This window comes from Ornithorhynchus anatinus, chromosome 7 (genome assembly GCF_004115215.2).
Source record: "Ornithorhynchus anatinus isolate Pmale09 chromosome 7, mOrnAna1.pri.v4, whole genome shotgun sequence".
Taxonomy (NCBI): Eukaryota; Metazoa; Chordata; class Mammalia; order Monotremata; family Ornithorhynchidae; genus Ornithorhynchus; species Ornithorhynchus anatinus.
The window spans coordinates 56,334,288-56,352,152 of record NC_041734.1 but is presented as its reverse complement, the minus strand read 5'-3'; the positions used below and the strand labels follow the sequence as shown (position 1 = coordinate 56,352,152).

Genomic DNA, 17,865 nt, shown 5'->3' with positions numbered 1-17,865 from the left:
GTTCCAGGACCCTACTGTGGTTCAGAGGCTAATGGGCAGCAGGGCTCCTTCTCTTGCTGTTTCTTCTCTCTAACATGGTAAAGTGGAGCAGGGGTGGATGAAAAGTCTTGATGACATGGGGGCAAGGCAGTTTCTCTTCCAGTCAATCAGTCAGTCATATTTATTGAGCACTTACTATGTGCAGAACACTGGACCGAGCGCTTGGGAGAGTACGATACAACAGAATTAGCAGAAACGTTCCCTGCCCATAACAGGTTTACAGGTGACAGAGCTCCAAATTAGTAATAATTTGTAATAAGAGGCTTATAACCCTATGTCTACCTCTAAAACAGAAGCTCTGCCATCATCGATGCATCACATGGGAACAGCTTTCCGGAAGGTACACTGAAATGGGGAGACTACAAGGGAGAAATGGGCAGGAGAAATATCTTCAAGTTTCAGTGAACCGTGTCTTTGAATGATGCGGCCGAGCTGGAAAATCAAAGTGGCAGACAGATCAGACGGTGAGAAACGGACTGCCTTTTCTTTACAGTAGTGGCTTCCTGGAGGATTGTCAGCAAGAAGCAGATTTGAAAGAGAATTGGTCGCCAATTAGCAAATGCTACAGGAAAGGACTGTAGTTGATGCTCTGCGAGACTGCTGCTAGTCTGGTACGATCAGTGGTATTTAGTGAACATTTACTGCTTGAAGGGAACTGTACTAAGCACTCAGAAGAATGCAGTATAATGGAGTCAATAGCCCGCAACCCCCGACTTTGGGTGAGCTTTGGGGTATTCAGTCACTTTTACTAGCAAGGACAAATTCTCTCAGTCAGGATCATTGTCTTAGATCATGAAGGGCAAATACACACCCTTTTAGAGTGCACAAAAGTGGTTGGCAATTATTAAAAGATCCTGGGCAGTGCAGTAGAGCCCTGCATGGACTGGACTCAGCCGCTCAGGTCTGAACCCGAAGAACTGGTTAGGCAGGTACAAGGCTGAACCTTTTCAAGGTGGACTCAGATATTCCCACTCTCCCCTCCCTTTTTCTGCTACCTGCCCCCTGGAAAGGAAAGGGGCTAAATACACCCATATTTGGCTTACTCTATCTCCCTCAGCAAAAGATAAAACGGAAGTGAAATGTATTAATGAGGATTTGCTTGCCCCCCCTGACTGTCCCTAAAATGGGACCACCTTACTTCCCCAGGATGGCCAGAACTCCACCCTCTTTCATAGATTGGCCTGGCCACAGAGGCTGATCTTTAAAGAGTGCTGTGTGTAGACCCACATGCGTCAATGCCTGTTGAATTTAACTTAGACCATACTTGGATAAGGCTTTAAAAAATGGATGGCTCTAGAGAAGCTGCGTGGCCAAGTGGAAAGAGCCTGGGGCCTGGGAGTCAGGAGACCTGCCTTCTAGTCCTGGCCCTGCGACTTACCTGTTGTGTGATCTTGGCTTCAGTTCTGCAAAATGGGGATTCAATTGCTGTTCTCCACCTGTTTAACTGGTGCACCCCTATGTGGTACCTGCTTATCTCGTATCTGCCCCAGCACTCGGTGGATAGTAAGCACTTGATAAATATCACCATTTTTAGAGAAAGACACTCTCCATCATTCTAAGAGAAGGTGTGAGGGGGGCTGAGATGAAGTGGCAGGGGCCAGGATATAAAATGCCTTCTGTCCACTTTTCTTAAGAAACTTGTCAGAAGCCAAATATATATGTATATATTTTAATATGAGTTATCTTGAGAATTGCGGCTGACAACGCGGTCCGAGTCCCTAGTGGCAAGGCCCTGCCCTCTCTGCCCCACCAATATCAATGAAGCAGTGTGGGGCATTGGATAGAGCAGAGGCCTGGGAGTCAGAAGGTCATGGGTTCTAATCCCGGCTCTGCCGCTCATCTGTTGTGTGACCTTGGGCAAGTCACTTCATGGAAAGAGCACGGGTTTAGGAATCAGAGGATGTAGGTTCTAATCCCTGCTCTGCCACTTGTCTGCTGTGTGACCCTGGGCAAGTCACTTCACTTACCTCATCTGTAAAATGGGGATTAAGACTGTGAGCCCCACGTGGGACAACCTGAGAGCTACCTCAGCACTTAGAACAGTGCTAGACCCCTAGTAAGTACTTAACAGATACTATCATTATTATTTTATTTCTCCGTGCCTCAGCGACCTCATCTGTACAGTCGGGATCGAGACTGTGAGCCCCACATGGAACAGGGACTACGTCCAATCCGATTTGCTTGTATCCGCCCCAGCACCTAGTATAGTGTCTGGCCCATAGTAAGCGCTTAACATCATCATTATTATGAAATAACTGAGTAGAAGCCAATGATGCTAACAGTGAATATGGCGAACCAGGGGTCCCTGGGCACCGGCCCCCAAAACGGGGGGACATAAGATGACTCGCCTCCTCAAAAGTCTGCAGTGGTGGCCTATCAACCTTCGCATGAAGCAAAAACTCCTCACTCTTGGCTTCAAAGCTCTCCATTCCCTGACCCCTTCCTACCTCACCTCCCTTCTCTCCTTCTCCGGCCCAGCCCTCACACTCCGCTCCTCTGCCACCGCTAACCTGGGCCTCACTGGGCCTCATTCTCCCTGTCCCGCCGTCGACCCCCGGCCCACATCCCACCACTGACCTGGAATGCCCTCCCTCCTCACGCCCTCCAAACTAACTCTCTTCCCCTCTTCCAAGCCCTCCTGAGAGCTCACCTCCTCCAGGAGGCCTTCCCAGACTGAGCCCTCCCTTTCCCTCCGCTCCTCCTCCCCATCACCCCGACTCCCTCCCTCTGCTCCACCCCCTTCCCCTCCTCAGAGCGCTTGTGTCTATTTGTCCATCTTTATTTCCACCCCCTCCCGCTCCCCACAGCACTTTTATTTGTCCATCTTTATTATCCCTTGATTCTATTTATTGCTATTGTTCTTGTCTGTCCGTCTCCCCCGATTAGACTCTAAGCCTGTCAAAGGGCAGGGACTGTTTCTCTCTGTTACCGATTTGTCCATTTCAAGCGCTTAGTACAGTGCTGTGCACGTAGTAAGCGCTCAATAAATTATTGAATGAATCTTTATTACTTTATTTTATTAATGATGTGTGTATATCTATAATTTTATTTATTTTGATGGTATTGATCCCCATCTACTTGTGTTGTTGTTCCCCCCCCCCCCCACGAGCCCATTGTTGGGTAGGAACTGTCCCCGCCGTCGAATGGTACATTCCAAGCGCCCAGTACAGCGCTGCGCCCCCCGTAGGCGCTCCAGAAATACGCCCGAATGAGTGCGCGCGCCCCACCCCACTGAAACGCCTTCGGCCAACCCGGGGCTCCTTGAGGGGACGAGCCCCGCCCTGCCCCCCCTTCTCGTCTTCGCCGAGGGTCCGCCCCCTCCCTCCCGTCGACCTATCAGGAGGCCGCCTCGCCGAGGAGGCCACGCCCCTCCCCTCAGGGGACCAATCCCCGACGAGGAGGTCGGATTTTTTTTTCCCCCTCCGCCCCGCCCCTTAGTGACGGCAGCGCGTCGGACGACGTACGGGGGAGGGGGCAGCCGTCGGGAAAGGGAGAGGGAGGGGGCGTCGGCGGTGGTTGGTGTGGCGCGCGCTTGCGCGCGCGCACTCGGCCGGGGCTGAGCTCGCGCCCCCCTCCTTCCCGCCGGCCTCCTTTTCCCGCCGCGCCCGCGAGCCCTCGAGGAGCCGCTGGGCGCGCGGGAGGCGCCGCTGGGCGCGCGGGAGGCGCCGCTGGGCGCGCGGGAGGCGCCGTTGGGCGCGCGGCCCCCTGAGGCCGTGAGGGGACCGAGCGGGTCCCGGCCACCCCATGGTCCAGCGCCGTCCGGGATGTCGAAGACGCTGAAGAAGAAGAAGCACTGGCTGAGCAAGGTGCAGGAGTGCGCGGCGTCCTGGGCCGGGCCCCCCGCCGACGAGGGCGCCCCGCTGCGGGGCGGCGCCGAGCGCGGACAGTTCCCCTACCTGGGCCGGCCCGGAGAGGAGCCCGGGGCGCCCACCTGCTGCGTGGTGTCGGGCCGGCCGCCCGGGCCCGGGGACATCCTGCTGGAGGTCAACGGGACCCCCGTCAGCGGCCTCACCCACCGGGACACCCTGGCTGTCATCAGGCACTTCCGCGACCCCGTCCGCCTCAAGACGGTGAAGCCAGGTCCGCCCTCCCCTGCCTGCCGCCTCCCCCCCCCTCCTCCTCCTCCCCGCCGCCCTCCCGGCCTCGCTCGCCCCCCTCTAGTCCTCCTCCTCCTGCACATTCACTCCGTCGGCTTGGTTGAGCGCCCACTGTGCGCAGAGCGCTCTCCCGAGCGCTTGGAACGGACAGTGGGGCAGAGAGACCCTCCCTGCCTAACACCGGGCTCCCGTTGTTAAGCGCTTACTATGTGCACAGCGCTTGGAAGGGACAAGGGGGCAGAGAGACCCTCCCTGCTTAACACTGGGCTCACGTTGTTAAGCGCTTACTATGTGCACAGCGCTTGGAATGGACAGTTGGGCAGAGAGACCATCCCTGCCTAACACCGGGCTCACGTTGTTAAGCGCTTACTATGTGCACAGCGCTTGGAAGGGACAAGGGAGCAGAGAGACCCTCCCTGCCTAACACTGGGCTCACGTTGTTAAGCGCTTACTATGTGCACAGCGCTTTACTCAGCGCTTGGAAGGGACATGGGGGCAGAGAGACCATCCCTGCCCAGCAACGGGCTCACGTTGTTAAGCGCTTACTATGTGCACAGCGCTGTACTGAGCGGGGCTCGCCCCTGCCTCCCTCCTCCTCCTCCCCGCCGCCCTCCCGGCCTCGCTCGCCCCCCTCTAGTCCTCCTCCTCCTGCTCATTCACCCCGTCGGCTTGGTTGAGCGCCCACTGTGCGCAGAGCGCTCTCCCGAGCGCTTGGAACAGGCAGTTGGGCAGAGAGACCCTCCCTGCCTAACACCGGGCTCCCGTTGTTAAGCATTTACTATGTGCAGAGCGCTTGGAAGGGACAAGGGGGCAGAGAGACCCTCCCTGCCTAACACCGGGCTCCCGTTGTTAAGCGCTTACTATGTGCACAGCGCTTGGAAGGGACAAGGGGGCAGAGAGACCCTCCCTGCCCAGCAACGCGCTCACGTTGTTAAGTGCTTACTGTGTGCAGAGCGCTTGGAAGGGACAAGGGAGCAGAGAGACCCTCCCTGCCTAATACCGGGCTCACGTTGTTAAGCGCTTACTATGTGCAGAGCACTGTACTCAGCGCTTGGAATGGACAGTTGGGCAGAGAGACCATCCCTGCCCAACAACGGGCTCACGTTGTTAAGCGCTTACTATGTGCACAGCGCTGTACTGAGCGGGGCTCGCCCCTGCCTCCCTCCTCCTCCTCCCCGCCGCCCTCCCGGCCTCGCTCGCCCCCCTCTAGTCCTCCTCCTCCTGCTCATTCACTCCGTCGGCTTGGTTGAGCGCCCACTGTGCGCAGAGCGCTCTCCCGAGCGCTTGGAACAGGCAGTTGGGCAGAGAGACCCTCCCTGCCTAACACCGGGCTCCCGTTGTTAAGCATTTACTATGTGCAGAGCGCTTGGAAGGGACAAGGGGGCAGAGAGACCCTCCCTGCCTAACACCTGGCTCCCGTTGTTAAGCGCTTACTATGTGCACAGCGCTTGGAAGGGACAAGGGGGCAGAGAGACCCTCCCTGCCCAGCAACGGGCTCACGTTGTTAAGTGCTTACTGTGTGCAGAGCGCTTGGAGGGACAAGGGAGCAGAGAGACCATCCCTGCCTAATACCGGGCTCACGTTGTTAAGCGCTTACTATGTGCAGAGCACTGTACTCAGCGCTTGGAATGGACAGTTGGGCAGAGAGACCATCCCTGCCCAACAACGGGCTCACGTTGTTAAGCGCTTACTATGTGCAGAGCGCTTTACTCAGCGCTTGGAAGGGACATGGGGGCAGAGAGACCATCCCTGCCCCACAACGGGCTCACGTTGTTAAGAGCTTACTATGTGCAGAGCGCTGTACTGAGCGGGGCTCGCCCCTGCCTTCCTCCTCCTCCTTTCCGCCGACCTCGCTCGCCCCCCTCTTACCCTCCTCCTCGTCCTCATTCACTCCATCGGCTTTGATGAGCGCTTACTATGCGCAGAGCACTCTGGTGAGCGCTTGGAATAGACAGGTGGGCAACAAGAGTGAGACCATCCCTGCCTAATACCGGGCTCATGTTGTTAAGCGCTTACTATGTGCAGAGCGCTCTACTAAGCGCTTGGAATGGACAAGGGGGCAGACAGACCATCCCACCCCAACACCGGGCTCACATTGTTAAGCGCTTACTATGTGCAGAGCGCTCTATTCAGCGCTTGGAATGGACAAGGGGGTGTGTGACCGTGGGCAAGTCACTTAACTTCTCGGTGCCTCAGTTACCTCATCTGTAAAATGGGGGATTAACTGTGAGCCTCAAGTGGGACAACCTGATTACCCTGTATCTACCCCAGCGCTTAGAACAGTGCTCTGCATAGATTAAGCGCTTAACAAATACCAACGTTATTATTATTATTATCAGAGATACGAACTCTGCCCAACAACGGGCTCACGTTGTTAAGTGCTTACTATGTGCAGAGTGCTGTACTGAGCACTTGGATTGGACAAGGGGGCAGAGAGACCATCCCTGCCCAACAGCGGGCTCACATTAAGCGCTTACTATGTGCCGAGCGCTGTACTGAGTGCTGGGGAGGGAGGGGGCGATGCTAAGCAAACCGTATTACTGGCCACCCCCGAATGGGATGTGTGGTGGAGGGATGGGTGGGATCCCCATTTTGCAGGTCGGATAACTGAGGCTCAGAGACATTCATTCATTGTCATATTTATTGAGCACTTACTATGTGCAGAGCACTGGACTAAGCGCATGGAGTGGTCAGTTCGGCAACAGATAGAGACAGTCCCTGCCCAACAACAGACTCACAGTTTAAATGGGGTAGACAGACAACAGGACAGAACAAAACAAGTCTGGCTTCAGTATCATCAAGATAAATGGAATCGTAGTTATATACACACCATTAACAAAGTAGAGTGATAAATAATATATACAAATATGCACAGTGCTGTGGAGAGGGGAAGGGGGATGAGCCAGGGCTGCGACTAGAATCCAGGTTTCACGAATCCCAGGGTGGTGGTTTTCACGTTTTCCTAAAACGTTCTTCCTAACAGAGCCACACTCACACCCCCCCCAACACACACACATCCCCCCCCCCCCCCCACCCCTCCCACAGACACACACATACTGTGTGGTGTTTTGCATCCTCCTCATCCTTCCCTTTCTTTTGAGATCCCATCCTGGGGAGGAAAAAGGGTTGCTTATAGAGAGACACCATCCTGGGGGAGCTTTGCTGGACCCCCCCCACCCCCACCCCCGTTGAAGTCTGCTACTTCATTAAATTGAAATTGTTAGAGCGCTTCGGGGTCTGGACTAGTCAGTGCCAACCTGCCCTCCCTCAGCCGGGTTTTGGAGCTAGCGCCGAAAGCCCCACCGGGCAAATCACTCAAGTTCCCATCAGTCTAGCTTTTTCCTATGTAACCCAGCGCTTAGAACAGTGCCAGGCCCATAGTAAGCGCTTAGCGAATACCGTTATCATTATTGTTAATAGTAATGCTTAGGGAACTCTTGCAGAGAGACTTTGCTAGTGAGCACCGATTGCCCACCGACAGCCTGGTCTCCTCTCTTCGAGGTGTGAGGAATTTTGGAAATGCTGCCAATCCCAGTCATTGCATAGGGAGTAAAAGGCCCAAATGGTGTTTGATAGATTTTTTTTCCATTAACCACATTTGCCGCCAAGCGTATTGTCTTTCCCGGCCTGGCCGCCGATATCAAAGAATTGATCAGACTGCGTACCCTGAAACCCCGGGTAATTTTGTCATTTTTGTTCAGTGTTCGATTCTCGACAGGATGATTTTAGGATGAGTAGAGCGCCCTGCTATTTATGGCGATTCTGAGACTTCTGAGTGTGGGAGATAATTACGGTTGTAGAATTACTACAAAATCAAACTGACTCAGTTTATTTTGCTGAATGTGCTCTGCCTAACATATCATGCATCAGAGTAAAAAGGGAGGAAAATGGGCTATTTAATTACGAGTTTATATCACAATATGAGGAGAATGGAGGTGGTGGTTAGTATCTTTTTCTTGGTCTATCACTGTAGCGCTACCTGGCTCTCAATTATTGTCGGGGTGACTGAAGTTTAAGGTTGAAAACATGTTTACCTCCAGTGTTACGAGGTGTGAATCTTGCAGGTCTTTTAGCTGACTGTGGAAGGTGTTCATTTTATGCTGAGATTCTGGTTTTGTTTGAGTTTTTTTAGGGTGTTGTTTTTTTCCCCAAGTAGAATCAGTCCAACAGCTAAACGGTGGCATAATTTAGCCTTCTACATTTTTGGGGCATTCAGAAGGCAATAATTCAGAATCTCTCTTTTCATTAATAATCAGTGTATCTTATGAAGGACATTGGAATGTGATTAAGCTTTGCAGTTGCTTTACAATCAAGTCCAGGTTTTCCCTGGAAATAATAATTATGAAGGCTTATTTGATAAAAGGTGTCCTATGTCACTCCTATTCATTCTAAAGTGCAGTTAGGCTTTTTAGTTTTGCGAGAGGATCAAGCTGGGCTTGTGGCAGGAGAGATAAGGATTTCAAGTTAACTTTAAAAAAAATCTTATATATTGGACGATTATAACCCCAAATTTGGAGACCCATAAGAATATTCACATTTTTCTAAAGGTTTTGTCAGCGCATAGAAAAACAATATCGTTAACAGGCTTTACATTCAGTGGTCATTGAATGCAATGCTAAAATATGAGCTTTGACAGTATGGGGCTAAACCAGGGGCTTTAAATATGGCCTACTATGCTATTATACCGGAACTGAGGGCCTGCATCTAGTCTGTCACCTTGTCCGGAAGAAGTGAAAATAAATATATTATCTCTCACGAATATGAGAATACCTGAATCGGATTTATTACAAAGCAATGTAAATGTGGTGGAAACAACATGAAAGGTTCTTTATCCGTTCAGCGCCATAACCATTTTATTAAGTATCGAGGACACCAAATCCTTCATGTGTGTGGTGCTCAACAGCTTACTAAAATTCATTATGTGGCCCTCCAGCACAGATAATCACTCGTTGCTGCATCAGAGTATATTAAGCTATTCATTGCTTTTTACTACTAAATTGTCTGGAAGAAAATGAAAGCAGAGTAATAACACTGCTATATCAAAAGCATTGTCATTTCTGAATATTCAGTTAAATTTAGTTCTCTCCCTTGTTTTTTAGGTTCATTTCATTCCAAATCCCTAGTGAGGCTGGATGAAGCAATATTCATAAGTGACATATATCAAGTAAAATATTAGAAACTCTTGTGTAAAACGACCTAGTATTTTTTAATAGTTGTAATTTGTGCTTTCATTTCTGCAAGAGGGATGGCACTGCAGCTGAAGAAAGAGGTCTGCTACTGGGGTTTCCAAGCAAACGTGGATTTAAAAAAAATGAAGACTTCTCTGTCCCTGATGTCCAAGTAATTCCAATCATTTGGTCATTTTCTTTAGTAGCTCTGTTTACCACAACCCCTTGCAATATAAAATCTTTCAGTCTCTTGTAGATCTGAACAGAAAACCTTAGAACAACACAAAATTAAGAACTTGTACTGTTTTAAAATTTCGGCGTGGTTTTAGAATAGCCTAGACGATATCCTAAGGGAAGACTGAATATTTTTGTGCTGTAGTGATTCATTACGAACAGCCTAGATACAAACGGAAGATGAATTTAAGAAAGGGCATGCCATTTTGATTTTATTTTCCTTTTATCTGACATATGTGGGAAAGAAATGAAATTTAATTTTTTTCATTGTCCAGTGTACTTTCATTTTGTGTATTGAAAACAGAAGCCCTTCCATACTGTCCAGAAAATTACGAGAGCAGAATTTCGCTTTAATGAACACTCAGTTTTGCCAGAACGTGTGTTTTCACTGGGCATTTTGGATAGAGCGCAACAGCAAAATTAGGGCATGTTCTTCTGGGTACTATACAGAATAAAGTGCTAGAAGAAATGGTGATGCTCATCGTATTGGCTAGTATGAATTTTTTTTATGGCATTTGTTAAGCATGTACTGCGTGCTAATAGTAATAATTGCGGTATTGGTTCGGTGCTTACTATGTGCCAAGCACTGTACTAGGCGCTGGTGTAGATGTAAGCTAATCGGGTTAGAAACGGTCCCTTTTCCCATATAGGGCTCATGGTCTTAATCTTCATTTTACAGATGAGGTACCTGAAGGCACAGTGAAGTGACTTGCCCAAGGTCACACAGCAGATAAAGTGGCAGAGCTGGAATGAGAACCCAGGTCCTTCTGACTCCCAGGCCTGGATTCTATCCACTAGGCCATGCCGCTTCCCCAGTAGACTAATGGGAGGCCTCCCTGCTTCCCAGTGATAGGCACTGAACTGAGCGGTTACTTCATTGTGAGTTTTCCTTGCGGCTGGGTTCTACAAAACCATAATGTCTGCATTTTAGGAGAGCTGCGGGTAAGATTGGCAGCTCTTTGAAGGCAGAGATCAGGTCTACCCAAACTACTGTGTAAAATTATTTTGCTGTTTGCTGTGTTTGCTTCTCCCATGAGAAGCAGCGTGATCTAGTGGAAGGAGCATGGGCCTGAGAGTCAGAAGACCTTGTCTCCTGTGTGACTTTGCGCAAGTCACTTAACTTTTCAGTGCTTCAGCTGCCTCATCTATAAAATGGGGATTAAAGCTGTAAGCCCTATGTGGGATATGGACAGTATACAACCCGATTATCTTGTATCTACCCCAGTGTACTCATAGAGTACTCTTAATAAATACCATAAAGAAGTGCTTAGTATAGTGATCTACACAAACACTCAATAGATACCATGGCTTTATGGAGGAAATTGCAGGAGTAATTACTCTTGTGGGCAAATCTCTTCAGGGTAAGTTGATTTGAGAATAGTGCCCCTAAAGTTGAGGTGTTCAGATTACTGAAATCATGCCAAAATTACCGAACAATTGATCAAGTTTCTATAGGGATCCAAGGTATGTGGTCGCCTGTTTGGCACACATCTATTCCAGTGGGCCAGTTAATGAAGTGACCTTGGGTTGGGTCATCTCAAGTCTTCGGTGGCGCTTTTGAACCTTAGGAGTACACCCATGTGCAAGAAGGTTCTTTGTTGAGTTATTTTGCTATTTGCCATCTTGGCTTTTGCCTCCCTGCTTCTTGATGCTTATGAGACTTCTGCTGCAAAAGAGTTGCCCCTTCTTTAATTTTGAGGTCCTCCGCTAGTCTATCCACTATAGTTGTTGCCCAGTTTTCGGCCTAGGTGCCGTAGTTTATGAGGCTTTGTTTCACTGCTTTCTTAAAACCTTTCTTCTGCTCCCTTGTTGCTCAGTTTCAGCTCCCCATAGAACAGCTATTTGGGGTTCTTCTGTCGACAGTTTTAGGGGCATTTTTTACCCAGCAAAATTAGGTTTGAGGTGCACTTTGCTTCATCCTTAGGAGTCTGACTTTGTTCCAGTACTTAGTTGTTGTTGATCTCGCCTTGCCGTTTGATGTTGCGCATGGCCCTTAAGTGACTCATGGAAGTGTTTAAGGAGACGGGTCATCTGTGGAGGGTCCAGGTGTCGTAGATGTAGAGAAAGTTGGAAAGCACTACAACTCAGTCAACCTTCGGTTTGAACTCTACGCTGATGTCACACTGTGTTCAGCCATCTTCTAAAGGATAGATTTTATTCAGTTTTCTACTTGCTAATAGACATTTGGCCAGTGAGCTGCCAAGTTAACAATTCTTGGACGGTGCTTAGCCCTAAGTTGCCTGTGAAGATCTCTTCAGACTTCTTCTCGGGCCGTGATGCCCGATCGGTCTGGTAAAGTGGCTTTCAATCCTATGTACTCACCTTCGGTGTCCCTGTAGAGTGCAGTCATTCACAAAATGCAATGCCTGAAAGATTGTTTCTAGGACTTTGGATACTGCTTGGAGCCTGCTTTGTTGGAAGATTTTCCTGGAGAACTGGAGCCACGTTCAAATGCCTTAATAAATGTCCCTCGGATCTTCCGGCATGGCTGCTTAGAATCATTTGAACAGGAATGGGCCCACTACACATCTTGTCGTCACCGATGGTATCTGTTGAGCTCTTACTGTGTGCAGAGACTGTACTAAACTCTGTGGGGAGTACAGTACATGTTCCTTGCCCACAACGAGCTTACAGTTGAGAGGGGGAGACTGACATTAATATGAATAAATAGTCACCGCTCTTTTGGTGATGAGGAATGAATCCAAAAAGCCCAATGTGTTTATTAGAATATGTGAGGGTTGGAATGGAGAGGAAGTTTTAGGGCTTTTCTGAGTGGGGATTAGAGGTGCCCCCAGTTTTCAGGGATCCTAGGTGAATGCACTAGGCCTTGGAGACATGGCCTTGACCTTTTATCTCAGCTTTAGGTTGGGAATTTTAAAGGATTTCTGAGAGAGGATTTTCCTTATTTCACACCAAGGAACAGAACTTTGAAATGGTGCCTTTCCTGCATATGGTTCTTAATGACTTTCTGTCACACACACAAGTCTAAATCCCGTAGGTTTATACAAAAAGGAAAATCCAACAGAGTGCTGCTCATAATAAAGGTTGGAAAAAGATTCCCCAATTTTTCTGGCACTTGCTACTCTTAGGTGAGGGGTTAGTAAATCACTTCGGGTTGTCTCATTATTTTCTTCATAATAAAAGTAATTGAATTTAGACTCACAGGCCAGTGACTTAAAAATATTTACTGTCCCAGGGTGCTGACACTGTTAGATTGGGGTAATCAATAGATATAGTTCTGATTTTAGTGAGTTGTGATTCTCACAGAAGGTATAATCGGTAAACTAAATCACTAGGAGGGTGCAAAAATGGTTACAGGACAGATATCAGGAGGAGGTTTGCAGGGGTGAGCCTTGAGACTCTAACCTTCTTCTTATTGACCTAGATGATGGAATTAGCAAACATAGTCATTAAATTTGTGTTGACATTGAACGAGGAGAGATAGCTAGCATATAGAATGTCAGGAGTAGACCATTACGCTACCTTGTGTAAATGGGGGAGGGGGTGCAAGCAGCCCACCAGAGAGAACTACAAATAAAGTTAGAAAATGACTGGCTTTGACGGGGTGGTCATTAGGCGGACAGTTAATTTTTAAAATGACTTGGTGGATTTTGTTATATTTGTCTACATATATTTCAACTCTATACACATACAGGAAAGCAGTGTGGCTGGCGTAGCAGAAGGAGCACGGGTCTGGGAGTCACTTGCCTGCTCAGTGACCTTGGGCAAGTCGCTTAACTTCTCTGTGCTTCTGTGTCCTCACCTGCAAAATGGGGATTCAGTGCCTGTTCTCCCTCCTACTTATACTGTGAACCCCTTATGGGATGGGGACTGTGACTGACCTGATTGTCTTGCATCTACCCCAAAGCTCAGGTCAGTGCTTGAAACATAGTACGTGTTCAACAAATAGCATAAAAAAATTCATTTCTCTGTGCCCCAGTTTCCTCATCTGTAAAATGGGGATTCAGTACCTGGCTCCCATCTACTCAGCCTATGAACCCCATGTGGGACAGGGACTGTGCCTGATCTGCTTATCTTATGTCTACCCAGCATATAGTTCAGTGCATGGCACACAGTAAGTGCTAAACAAATACCATCACCCTAAATCTAAACAGAGAAAACACATGTTCTGCAAACAAGCATATAAAGGCCTGTCTTCGTGACCCCAGCAGTTGAGAAGTCATGTGGTCTAGTGGATAGAGCACGGGCCTGGCAGTCAGAAGGACCCGGGTTCTAATCCGGCTCCGCCACTTGTCTGCTGGTGATTTTAGAGGCAAATCACTTGAATTCTCTGTACTTCCCTTACCCCATTTGTAAAATGGAGATTAAGACTGTGAGCCCCACGTGGGACATGGACTCTGTCCAACTGGACTAGCCTGTATCTAGTGCTGCGCTCAGTACTGTGCCTGGCACGTAGTAAGCACTTAACGAATACCATAATAATAGTATAGTGTCAGGCATGTATTAAGCACTTAACAAACACCACGAAGAAAAACAACCAAACACAAAAAACAGAGCTGCCTTGGTGGTTTGAGGACCTCTGGTACACACAGAAGCTCTTCAGTGCATTTTAGTGGTTCCTAGGATCATGGGATTCTGTTCTATTGTTCATCATGCCAGCCTGTCAGGAAACCTGTAGGGAAACCCCAACAACTGAATGTGTTGTCTGTCTTCATAAGCCAAATCAGCTAGTTGGAGTGAAAAGCATGTTATCGGTCTGTACAAACTGAGCAGGAGGAGGAACCCCGCCTGGCTGGAATTCAGCTTTCTGATTCAACTCACCCTGCCCTGCTATCGGACCCTGCTGGGTCAGAGCGAAACCTGATTATGAGCATTGTGAAACTCCAAAATAGGTTTTCAAGGGATATATCAGGGTTGTCTTCTTTACAGGGACAGAATGGTGTTATATAACCTTTCAAGGTCCCTTTCAGACATGTGTATATGTGTTGCATATACACACACACACACACACTTTGGCTCAATTAAGGCTGTGACATTACTGTGCCAGGATTACTTTGGACATGTGTGGGCTCCAAGCCGCTGCTACACTAAGGCACTGGCATCTAAAGAGGGGAATAAAGAAGGTCAGAGTAAGGAAAGAAGAGGAGGAGTAATGGAAAGGAAAAAGGGGACAAAAAAGGGGCAGAAAAAATAGTGAAAGTAAGTGGGGGAGAGTAGAAAACTGGCTCAGTGCCGCTATTACTAAATTCTCTATTTGCTCAGTCTCATATTTCCTCCTGCCTTTGGGACATCTCTCCTTGGTTGTCCAGCTGACATCTTAAACATGCAATGTCCAAAACAGAACTCCTCATCTTCCCACCAAAACTCTGTCCTTCCTGAGACTTTTCAGTCACTGTAGACAAGATCACCATTCTCCAGTGTAACCGTGGCATTATCTTGGATGTAGCTCTCATTTAGCCCACACATTCAGTCTGTTACCAAATCCTCCCAGTTCTACCTTCACGCATCTCTAGAATCCACCCTCTCCTTTCCATCCAAACTGCTACCGTGCTGATCCAAGCACTTAATCATATCCCGCCTTGACTGCTGATACATCAGGAAGCATTGTTGCTTATTGGAAAGAGCACAGGCCTTGGGAGCCAGAGAACCTGGATTCTAATGCTGGCTCTGTCACTTATCTACTCTGTGACCTTAGGAAAGTCACTGACCTTCTGTGCCTCATTTACCTTCTCTGGAAAATGGGGTTTAAAGCAGTGAGCCCCATGTGGGACATGAACCTTGCCCAACTTGATCATCTTGTATCCACCCCAGCATTTAGTACAGTTCCTGGCACAGAGTAAGTGCTTAAATACCACTAAAAAGAAAAAAGCCTTCTTGCTGACCTACCTGACTCCTGTCTCTCCCCACTCCGGTCCATACTTCACTGGATCACTTCTAAAAGAACATTTAGTACTTGTCTCCCCACTCCACAGGAATTTCCAGTGGTTTTCCATCCACCTCCTCATCAAACAGAAACCTCTCTCATTGGCTTTAAGGCACTCGATCAGCTCGCCGATTTCCAGCTACAACCCTGGCAGCACACTTTGCTCCTCTAATACCAACCTACTCAGTGAACCTTGACCTCGTCTTTCTTGCTGACACCTTGCCCACATCCTCCCTCTGGCCTGGAATGCCCTCCCTTTTCATATCCAACAGATAACCAGTCTCCTCACATTCAAAGCCCTACTAAGATCACCTCTCCGAGAGACCTTCCTCAACTAACCCCTCATCTCCTCTTCTTGATCTCCCTTTTACATTGCCTGTGCACTTTGAGTATTTGATGTCCACCCCACCCACAGCAATTATATGCATATCTATAATTTATTTTAATGTCTTCCCCATCTAGACTGTAAGTTCTTTATGGACAGGGACTGTGTCTACCAACTCTATTGATTTATGCTCTCCCAAGCGCTTTGTACGAGCTCTGCGCACTGTAAATGCTCAATAAATACCATTGATAAAGTGAGGTTTGTGTTGCATTCAGCTTTACAAGACCTAAAATCCAGAAGTAAAAGTCTCTCTGAGAATTTAAATTTGTCAAGTTGAAAAGTAATATAAACCAAACACTATACTAATGCTTTTCTAATGTATTCTTTAAGGAAGGATGTTTTGTGGATGTGCTGAAAAAGATATTTTTATGTCTCTTCATGATTTTTGTACCTTTACTCAGCTACTATATTTTATCAGTTTCAGTACATCAGGATGTCACAGATTAAATTCGTATCTGGTAGGTAGAGCACATCCTATTATTATGACAGTTTTCAGACAATTAAATTTAAATCCTGTTGGCATCCAGAAGTTTTAGCAACAAAGCCAAATTAATGTTTTGATATAGATTTGGGTCTGATTAATAAGACAGTTGAGGGAAAGAACTTCTGAAATGATGCTTGTTAGATAGGTTCTTCATCGAAATTCAAGATGTAAAACTGTTCACCGCGAGTTAGTTTGGGAGCTCTTATTTTTAAATAACATTTCTCTAGAATGCCTTACGTACATCTCTAATGCATACATGCCTCCACCTCTAGAAAATATTGTTTGGTTTTGAAGACATATTTACCGTAGTTAAAGTCAGTCCAACAGGTAAGTGGTATTCAACATACCTTTGCTACTCTTGGTTATTTTTCTTGTTAGGCAGATTTTTAACCCTTCCTCTAATGTTATTCTTTACTCTTTACTCTTTCCCCTTTTCTCTTAAAACAATCAGCATCTGCTCTATTTATCTTCCCTGCTTGCTATGATTTACAAAGTTATTTTGTGTGAAGTGCTCCCTATGCTAAGGTGAGGACAAGGGAAGCATTAGGACTTTATAAAAGCTTTCCTAGGATTCAGTTTTGTAATTTTTTTAGTCCTGAATGGCTAGTGAAATGTCCTGGAGGAGTTGTTGCTTCTCTTCTCCTTTTCCCCAACAGCAAATGTCGCCATCACCTCCATGCCTTTCTGAGCCAAATAAAGGAATTTTCCAGTGTGGCTGGAATAAAGTCAAGTGGTCATTCCAGAAACTCCCTTCTTTAGCTTTAAAGACCACTTCTGGGGCCGCTGACTGGGCTGAACGCTGGATGGGGAGCATCGCGAGTTGCTGCTATGTCTTGGACTGTGTAAGCAGTGTTCCCCACTCCTGTTGCCACCCGAGCCCTGCAGTGACCCTTTGGAAGAGCCAGGAGCCTGGCAGGGACTTGTGGTGGTCTCAGCCAAGGCGTGGCCTGGATGGGACCACCACCCAAAGTGTGGTCTACGTCCCCCAAGAATGTGACTAGGAAAAAAGTAGTTGTGACACTCCTCTGAGAGTCTGGCTCAGAGAGCAGGATCGGCAGGGCCAAAGTGACTGTGGCCTTCAGTGAAGCAATCCCCAAGCAGTGACAGCACTGAAGAACCCCAGACATTAGGGTCTTATTTGTAAGCCTGTGTGTGGGGTCACCCCGCCCCCATTCTCCCATTTACTCCCATCTGTTCTCCAGCCCACCAACCTTTTTCCCCCAGTGTTCTCTTAACTTTCTCATTTCCCCACCCATCTTGTCATCTTTCCTACCTTTTCAGTTCTGCTTGCTGTCCTGCTTTAGTAATAGTTATCATAATAATAATGCTGCGCTTATGTGCCAAGCATTATACTTAGCATTTGGGTAGATGTGTACAGTCAGATCCCTGTTTTGTGTGTTCACGATCTAAAGAGGGAGAGAAAATAGGTATTTCCATCTCATTTTACAGTTGAGGTAACTGAGGCACAGAGAAAGTAAGTGACTTTCCCAAGGGCACACAGCAGGCAAATGGCAGAGCTGGGGTTAGAATCCAGGTCCTCTGACTCCCAGGCCCATGCTCTTCCCACTAGGGCA

General features: G+C 48.0%; 1 protein-coding gene across 6 annotated transcripts in view; it reads left to right on the top strand.

Moving 5' to 3' along the window:
- Positions 1–3,702: 3,702 nt before the first annotated feature.
- MAGI3 (membrane associated guanylate kinase, WW and PDZ domain containing 3) overlaps positions 3,703–17,865 on the top strand; it is a 165,762-nt gene continuing 151,599 nt past the window's right edge. For all 6 annotated transcript variants that reach the window (XM_029068412.2, XM_029068411.2, XM_029068407.2 and 3 more), the window contains exon 1: positions 3,703–4,119. In XM_029068412.2, coding sequence (XP_028924245.1) covers positions 3,804–4,119 — 316 coding nt within the window. In that variant the 5' untranslated portion in view covers positions 3,703–3,803. The remainder of the gene's footprint in view (positions 4,120–17,865) is intronic.